This window comes from Mustela erminea, chromosome 9, assembly GCF_009829155.1.
Source record: "Mustela erminea isolate mMusErm1 chromosome 9, mMusErm1.Pri, whole genome shotgun sequence".
In the NCBI taxonomy this organism is placed as follows: Eukaryota; Metazoa; Chordata; class Mammalia; order Carnivora; family Mustelidae; genus Mustela; species Mustela erminea.
In genome coordinates, this window is record NC_045622.1 from 110,551,546 (window position 1) to 110,560,307 (window position 8,762).

The window sequence follows — 8,762 nt, forward strand, 5'->3', positions numbered from 1 at the left end:
ACGGACCCGAGCACAGCCTGCCAGTGGCAGAAAGCACATTCTCCGCTCCAAATGGTTTTAAATATTAACCCCTGGCACCAGAGAGTTCCCTTTTCCCCTAGGGAGCATCCGTCAATAGTCACAGTGAAGGCTGGGTGGGTGGGATCCCGCCGCGCACTGCAACTTCGTTCCGACGTCACCGGCGACACAGGAGCCACAGTGGAACCAGCTTCGTCCCCCCCCGGCATCCCTCCCCTGCACAGCTGTGAAGTCCAAGAAAAGTGAGCCACTGCCCATGCTCCGCAGCGCTCACTCAGGGGACCCCACCCACCACCACTGTTGGGGGAGCAGGTGTCACGGGGGCGGGGGGCAGGGAAGGCACCCGGTCCAAGACGGAGCTTGGCCACACGTTGTCTCTGGACCCGGGCAGGTCACGTCTCCTCCCCAAGCCTCCTTCACTTTCTTAGGCGAAGATGGTAAGCCTCAAGGCTTTGGCAGCAAGTTCGAGGATCAAGGAGTTCGGGGAGAGTCTTACCTGGCGTGTGACACAGGCGCTCGGGACCGTCCGCGGACCAGCACACCGCTGCACGGCGGAGGGAGGTTTTCGGAGTTCTCAGCAGAGTGAACCAGTTTCTCCCTCTCCCTCCCCCCGTCTCTCTCTCCAGCTGTCCCCCACGACGTGTGCACACACACATACGTACAGTCTAGCTGGAACACTCACACTCACGCACACACACGCACACACTCACTCACACTCACACACACATCAGCCTCTTCTTTCGATGCACGCTAACCATCTATTGGTTTAAAAAAAATAGCCACTTTCCAAGCCGGGGATTAAAATTCATCTTTAGCTCGATTCCTCAGAACACAGTCTTACATCTTAACACAGTGACTTGGCACAGACGCTGCTCCCATCACGGGCAAATATGTTTCAAGTAAAAACGCCAAGTGTCTCCCCGGGCTGTGTTGTAATCTATTAAATAACAAAGTAGAATAAAATACTTTAATGTTTCGGTTACACAAACGCCCACACGTCCGAGAGCAGAGCTGCAGGGAGGCTCCCCGGGCGGTTGGAAGCCCCGCGCGCCCGTCGGTTTTCCCCGTGGGCGAGGGGGGCGCCCGGCCAGCGGAAGCCCACGGGGGTGTGGACGGGAAGCAGCCCTCCCTCGGAGGCCCGGCTGCCTTCTGATCTGACCCCGTTTGAGAGAATCGGGGAGGGCTGGGCCTCGGAACACCAGCCGGGGCAGAAGCAGGGGAGGGGCAGGGAAGGGGGGAGCTGTCCTGGGAAGCTGCCGGGCCAGCGGGGCCCACAGTCGCTCTGCACCTGCTGCCGGGAGCCTGGACGGCCTTCTCTGTGCCGGGCCTGGTGATCTACGCGCCGCCTCGCCGGCTCCGCTTCCTCTGCCGCGGTCGCTGCCGCCGGGGCCGGGGCCCCTTGCCGGGGGATCCGGGCCGCCCGCCGCGGAGCCCGGCCCCGCTCTGCAGCAGCCGCACCATCTCGTGGTCCTTGTGGTCCAGCACGCGGGGCAGGAACAAGGAGGACTTCTGGGTGCGGCGCGTCTTGAAGCCCCTGCGGGGCCGGCCCTTGCCGTTCACGGACACATACCACAGTCTCTCGGCGCCGGGCTGGCGCTGCGCCCCGGGGCCGCCGGGCGCGGAGCGGTAGAGCCGCGAGGCGTACGTGTTGTAGCCGAGTTCGTGGATCCGCTCCACGAACTCACACTCGGCGTTGTAGCTCTCCTGCGGGGGCGAAAGGCCTCGGTCAGCCGCTGGGGAGGCCCCCCACGGAGGCTGGGGGCTGGGGTCTTGGGGACCAACGGTCCTGTCGCCAGGCCTCCCTCCCCGCCTCCCCCCTGCCGGACGCCCGTGCCTCGGCTGCACCATCCTCCCTCGCAGTCTGGTGAACTTGGCCCTCAGGGTTCAGCTCAAGGCTTCAGCTGCTCTGCCAAGCCTTCCTGAGACCCCGGGGAGAGCCCTGTGCCCCTTCCCTGGGCATGGACTGGGGGTGGGGGCGTCCCGGGACAAGGAGGGGTGGCTGTCACAAGCAGAGCAGAGACGGGGCCTGCCCTGCATCTCTGCTGGAGGCGGGGAGGTCAGCAGGACATCTGGACACAGACAGTGTCCCAGGCTGCTTTCGGAATCTGTACGCCAGAAAGAGAAATGAGCACTGGGATATGGCGGGGTTCTCGTGAGCCTGGCTTCTCCACGGCACTGGAGTTTAAGTCCCGGCTCTGGGCCTTGATCTTGGAGAGGGGCCGTCTTGGCCCCCCGCGGTCCTCACCCCACGCACCTGGAGCCGCAGCCAGGAGCCCCGCCGGAAGCTGGGGGCACAGACACTGCTGTTGTCAGGGTGGCTCAGGGGTGCGGGCGCCCCACACAGTGGGGCTAGAGGAGACGGCTGCCCGGGGAGGTGAACGGGGACTCTGGTGTGCATCTGGGACAGACTGGGAAGCATGGGCTGGGCCTGGGTCTCTGCCTTCTCAGAGACAGGCATCCAAAGGGAGAGAGGCACAGACTCTTAACAGGCTTTGCACCAATGCCCCCTGGACCTCCTGGTGGGGCGCCCCCAGATCAGGGGTGGTGAGTCTGACTTACACCAGCCCAGGTCAGGCTTGGGTCTGAGCTGTAGGCAGGTGCACAAGACAAGTGCCCTCAGGGCTTCCCTCCTCACCCGGCACCAGGGGGCAGGGCTGGAGGCCAGGGGATAATGGGCAGAAGGAGCCTGAGATCCTCATGGTCTCCATCTGCAGAGGGAAAACGGGGTGCCGCTACTGAGTGCAGGTGGCCCAAAGGGCCCCGGGCCCATTCTCAGGGGCACCCAGGTTGGTCGGGGCCGGACCCACAAACGGGACAGCATGTGGCCTAGCAGGGCCATAGGGCACGTGATGGTAGAGCACCGCACACCTCTCTTTCCCCGACGACACGTAAGGGCAGAGGAAGGGGTGGGGGGGCTCCCATTCAGCTGGAAGAGGGGGCTGCCTCTCCCTGGAACCTCAGCCCCGTCTGCTGTCCCAGCCCTCGGGGGATGCCCAGAATGCCCCAGGTCACGGCACAGGTGCTGCTGACGAAGACAGGGCATGGGGTGGGGGGGACCCCAAATCCCAGAGAGCTACAGGGCTGTTCCATCTGTGCTCAAGGCCTTGTACATGGTGTGGGTCCAAGGGCCATTGGGGGTGAGCAGGTGGGCTCAGGACAGATCCCCATGCCAGGCGCTACATTAGCATCTGGTCCCCACGCTCAGCTGTGCGGAAGTCAGGGACAGCGCAGGCTCTTGTCCCAGGCCCTTCTGTCCTGTGGCTGAGGCCCAGGAACCAGGATGCCAGAGAGTGGGCTTTCACGTTGTGGGACAATGGAAGGGATCCAGTCTTGCGAGCCTGTAAGAGTGAGGCATGCAGGCCCTGCATAGGGAAGTCCTTGACCTTGGGGGACACAGATCTTGCACTTTGGAGGGGCTCCTAGAGAGTCCAGATGACCAGGAGGAAGGTGTCAGCTCAGGACCAGGGTCACAGACCAGGGGATCCCAGGGGAGACTCGCAGTGGCCACAGTTCCCAGTGCTTCTCCCGGCCCAGCTGCCCCACCCCAGACGCTGTGCCCCACAGGGCCGCCCCCAGCCGCCCGCCCCCCACGGACCCTCTACTTGTGCCACCTGCTGAAAGTCCGCCTGCCTGTGCCCCACCTCAGCCTCGGGGAGCCCACGCTGCCTTCTCAGGCTCTGCCGCACTCGGAGCCGCTCCAGAGAAGCCGGCTGGGGACGGGGTGCAGGAGACCGGCAAGACCGCCCCCGCAGCTGGCTCTGAACCCCGGGGACCGGGCAGGGGGTGTGCAGGGAGGGAGGGAAGGCGGCTGGCTGCGGGCAGCGCGGTGCGGCGAAGGTGTAAGAAGCTGAGAGGCAACTGCCCAACGAGGGGACATTTAGGAGTCATTAGGGAGAGCCGGGCCCTTCTGATGGGGGCGTTTGGTCTGGGCAGGGCAAGGAAGGGTGACCGGCACAGCCTGCTCCGGGAACGCAGCGAGGTTCCAGAGGCTGCGGTGGGAATGACGGTGGAAGGTAGGTGCAGAAGGCGGCCTGGGCAACTCCCCTGGGGCCAAGTCACCTGGGGGCCAATGTATGGGGGATGGGGAGCTCCTGGAGGCCACAACAATAGTGGATTCACTTCCGAGTAAGATCCCAAAACGTACGCCTAGCAGAGAGTGCGACATATGGTAAATGCCGAGGGCACTGGTGAATGAAGGAATGATTGCCGGACGGACGGACGGCTGGACGGAAGGAAGGAAGGAGGCAGGCAGGCCAGCGTAGTTAGCGCTAGTGACAGCAGCCACAGGTAGACTCTGACCCATGGGGATCCCCCAGGTCACGCTTTGTTCTGTACCCCAAAGCCCTGGGCCGCCCCGCACCCCACACCCCAGAAGAGGTGTCAAAGTCCTTACACTTCTCCTCCTGATTCAGCCCTCCCTGCCCAATCTGTGAACTTCCCCCATGTGGACGGGGGGCCTCCAGCATCAGCAAGACCTGCCCCTTCACTGCCAAGAGCAGAACTCCTCCCGGGGCCCCTCTCCATAAGGGACAGGGGTGTCTGTAGGTAGTCTAAGACCATTTCAGGATCAGAAGTCCATTCTGCCCACTAGGCATCAGGGGTCCAGGACGGAGGCTTTTGGAAAGCCACAGTCTGCCTCAAGAAAAAAAGTCAGACCAGCCCTGGCCTGAGGGCTTGTCTTTATAAGCCGCAATCAGTGTTTGCAGACTCCGGGAGCACGTGCAGGAGAAGCTGGGCACCAGAGGGTCCCTCGGTTCTATTAAGCGGCCCCCAGGTCAGAGAAAACCAATGGGTTCATTCTGATTTTTGCATTTCCTTTAGCAAAATAGAAAAACAAACTCTGTGATAAAATAAGGAGCGGAAAGGAGTGTTTTCCTGCAGCTCTTGCCCGATCACACTTGGCCCAACTTCCAGACGGGCAGGGAGAGGCTGGCGTGTGTCCCCTGCAAACAGGCTGAATGGAGAGAGGGGGCTGCCGGGAGACGGTCTCCGGCTGTGCTGTCTAGGTTCCTTGTGGATGGAAAACCTCTCATTGCCCGAGGAGGTATCAGCCGAATTGCACGTAATGACTAGTTGGGGGCAGCAAATTTCCTGCTGACACGCATTTTACCCCAGGCACCCCCACCCCTGCCGTTGGGGGGAAGGACATGGTCAATGCCTACAGAGTCACGGGAGCCTTCTTCTGTTGGGGGGGCCCCTGGCGGTATACAGATTGGGTTCCAAATCTGTGTGCTTGGGACACGAGTCCTGTGTCCCTTCCTCTATGCCGGGGCCTAAGAACGAAGAGTCCCCCCTTTCCATCCTGGGGACAACCGGCCGTGCCATGTCCTGCTTCCCTCTCGCCTCCCTCCAGAGCACTCTGCTGGGCCCACAGAAACGTTTTGCCCAACACACAGTCACGCTGTGCTCCAAGGCTCGCCGGGTCCATTTACACCAGTGGAAATTTGTGTGGGGACAATCTCTGCCGTGCTGTCAGCGACCTTGAGGGAAGGGCAGTGCTGGCGAAGAGAAAATGTTTGGAGGGGCATTTTCTGACCCAACGGCACTGGGGAACATAACATGAGTCTCACCCCTAGTGGGGTCCTCCCCGTGGGCCATGCTCCCAGCCAACCGCACTGGCAGCCGCCTCCAAGAGAAGCCGCTGGAATGACACTGGGTGTCGACACCCAGGGCCTGAGACCCTGGTCCCAGGTGGTGGGTCCTGCAGGTCCCCATGCTGCTGGGTCAACGCATTATACTGTCCACGTCCCCTCTGTCCCCTGAGGAGGGGTCCAAGGGAGATGGCTGTCCCATGCACGCGTTCCCACAGGAGAGAGCGGACTCACCGAGGCGTAGAGCCGCCCCCTCTTGTTCATGGCCAGGTACCGCCCGGAGAAGAGCCCCTTGATGGCCACGACGCCCACCTCCACCGCCGTCATCTCCAGGATACCTGGGAAGAGTTGTGAAAGCCCATCACTTCCCGTGCTCAGGGCGGAAAGCTGAGCCCCCAGGCCGCTCGGGGGCGGGGGTGGGGGGGGAGGACACTTGGGAAGCTCAGGGGAAGGCTTCTCCGAGGAGCAGAATTCAAACGGGGGAGGGAACTAATACAACCAATGCTTCTACGCCTGACTGCCAGGTGCTAACGCCTTGCAGGAGGTGAAGCTTATTGGAGCCTGTCGGCCGCCTCGAGAGCCAGTTTCGTGATCTGACAGACGAGGGAGCTGAGGCTGGGTGACTTTCCCAAGACCGCAGGGACGTGTGTGAGCTGGAATGCGAGCCTGGGCTGCACACAGCCGTGCGGGAGCTCTCCGGGCGAGGCTGCGGCCCTGGATGGAGCCGGCGGATGACACAGTCCACGCAGAGCAGAGCACTGGGCCACCCAAACTGGCAATGGACTTGGGCAGGAGATAACTGTCCAGGGCAGGGTCCAGGCGGGATGCAGGAGCTGAGCAGGAAGTGGGATGAGACACTGCAGCTCCCAGAAGGAAGCCGCTCTGGGCTCTCCCACTCCTCACTGCGTTTAAGGAAGTTTCAACCTCCCCTAACCTTCCTTCTGGACACAGCAGTGCTTTTTCACCAGCTGTCCTCCAACAAAGGCCTGAAGGGGGGGCCATTGTCTCCCCAGAAGGGCTCCTAGGGGCACTGGAGCCTCTGCAAGGCCGTCTTGGGGGAGGGGGAGGTGGCTCTCTGGGTGCAGCCCTGGCTTCTGCATGGCAGTGATCACAGAGCCCAAATGCGGGGCCACCTGAGATCCCCCCCCCCCAGGCAGGCTGGGCGGATTTGGAGGCCCCCACCCAAGCACCGGGGAAGCGCCGCCTCTGGATACCCCGCAGGGGCGGCTGCGGATTGCGCCCTCCTCCGCCTCCAGGCTGCCTGCCTGGGATACCCTGAGAATTTCCATGCTCTGTGACTCCGTGGGGGAGACTGGATATGGAGAGCACCAGGTGTGGCTCTGAGAGGAGGGTGTGAGCTCCGGCAGCCCCATCCTGCACAGGGGGACAGCCGCGACACAGCTTGTCCCCAACGCATGTATCCAGAGGCTTCCTCCCACCACGTCCTCCCCAGAGCTGTGGCTTTCCTAGAGGAAGCCGCGGTTTCCCGCCACCGCCTTCAGTCCACCGCACCGCTTCCGACCCGCGGGGTGCCGCAGAGGGACCCCGGACCTGGCCACGCTCCCACGCTGCCGCACCGGCGCTCCGACCTCCTGCTGCCCACCAAGCCGAGCTGCTTCGGTCCCCTTGCTTCGCGCTGCTCTCAGGAAGGCTGAGCTCCAGCCAGGGTCCCCGCGCAGGGAGGAGCCCAACCCCGGAGCCCGCGGGACCCCACGAGCACGGTTCGGGGCTGTGTGGGGCTGCGGGAGCATACCTGTGTCCCCGACCCAGGCCTAACCGGTACCCCTCCGCCCCCCCCCCCGCCCCCACCAAGGGGCGCGCCCACCCTGCCTTTAGCTTTGCGGCCCAGGGCGGAGGCGCGAGGGCTGCTGTTTGGCCTGGGGCGGGGGGTGGCTCTCCACCCACGGCGGCCGCGGCCCAGGACCCCCGCTCTGTCCCTGCCACAGTCCTCCAGGTGGAGGCGACGGCTCGGGCGGCCACCTGGGCGGCAGCGATCAAGGAGCGCGGAGGCGCGGGCAGGGCGGCGCCCCGGGGTCAGCCGAAGGAGAAGTCGTCATATTAATAAAGAAGATAATAGATGCCTCGTCTAGCGCCTCTTGTCCGAGAAACTCAAAGGGCTTGAACTTGTCAGGGGCCCCCGAGTCCAGCCGAGCGGGGAGCCCCGGGGCTGCCGACCGCTCGTCCCCTCGGACTGGAGACCCCCAGCGCCCCTCGCGCTGCTCTCCCCGACGCGACGGGACGGCAGGGGACCCCGGCGGGCGCCCTCCGGCCCGCTCTCCGGGGCGGCGTTGGCGCGCCCGCCCGTCCCGGGCGCTCCTCCCCGGGGAGCCGGCCGCCGCGCCCCGGGGCCCGGCACTCACTGTAGGCGCTGTTCTCCAGGCTGCCGTTGACGCGGCCGCTCGGGTGCAGCTGGAGGTGGTACTTGGTGGCGCAGTACAGTTTGCGGCGCCGGGGCGCTCCGCCGAGGTGCTCGTAGACGCCGCCGCGGCCGCCCGCATCGCGCCGCAGTCGCGCCCCGGGACCCGCGGCGGGCCAGCCGGGCTCCAGCAGGCTGAGCAGCAGGAGCCAGATCAGGCCCATCGTGGCATCGCGCCCGCCCCGCGGCGGCGGCGGCTGCAGGCGAGCGCGGCGCCCATGGAAGGGGCGGCGGCGCGGCCCAGGCGAGGCGCTCCGAGTCCGCTCCCGCGCCAGGCGGTGCCGACTCCCGCTCCGCGGCAAGTGGGGGAGGGGAGGGGAGGGGCGGCAGGGAGCGGGGGTGGGGGGAGAAGGAAAGGGGGGGAGAGAGGAGGTAGAGAGAGAGAGAGAGAGAGAGGCACCTCCTTTAATTTTCACCCAGGAACGGGTGAAATTTCCGTTGCTGCGCAAAGCGCTGAAAGAAAAGACGGTTCGGCAACAAAAGGCCGACGTGGTCCCCAGGCGGGGGCGCGGGAGGGGCGGGGAGCCCGGCGGGGCGCGGGGTTCGGGCCGGGCGCCGCCCGCGCACACTCTGCCCCGGCGCAGCGCCGTCGAGCCGCGGCTCCGCTCCGCCGCGCGCCCCGCGCCCCCGCGCGCCCTCCCGGCTCTGAAAGGTCCCTTCCCGCCCCACCCCCGCCCCCTCCCCCCAGGCCAATTATGCCTCCGAAAATTATAGACCGAGGCCTCGAGGCGGCCGCC

At 64.9% G+C, this 8,762-nt stretch overlaps 1 protein-coding gene across 1 annotated transcript; it reads right to left on the reverse strand.

Moving 5' to 3' along the window:
* Positions 1-1,000: 1,000 nt before the first annotated feature.
* On the reverse strand, positions 1,001-8,189 carry FGF3 (fibroblast growth factor 3). The gene is made up of 3 exons (XM_032356261.1): positions 7,970-8,189; positions 5,844-5,947; positions 1,001-1,722 (listed from the first exon to the last, which is right to left on the reverse strand). Exons 1-3 carry the CDS (start codon positions 8,187-8,189, stop codon positions 1,354-1,356), a joined length of 693 nt encoding a protein of 230 aa, XP_032212152.1. The 3' UTR covers positions 1,001-1,353.
* Positions 8,190-8,762: the final 573 nt, after the last annotated feature.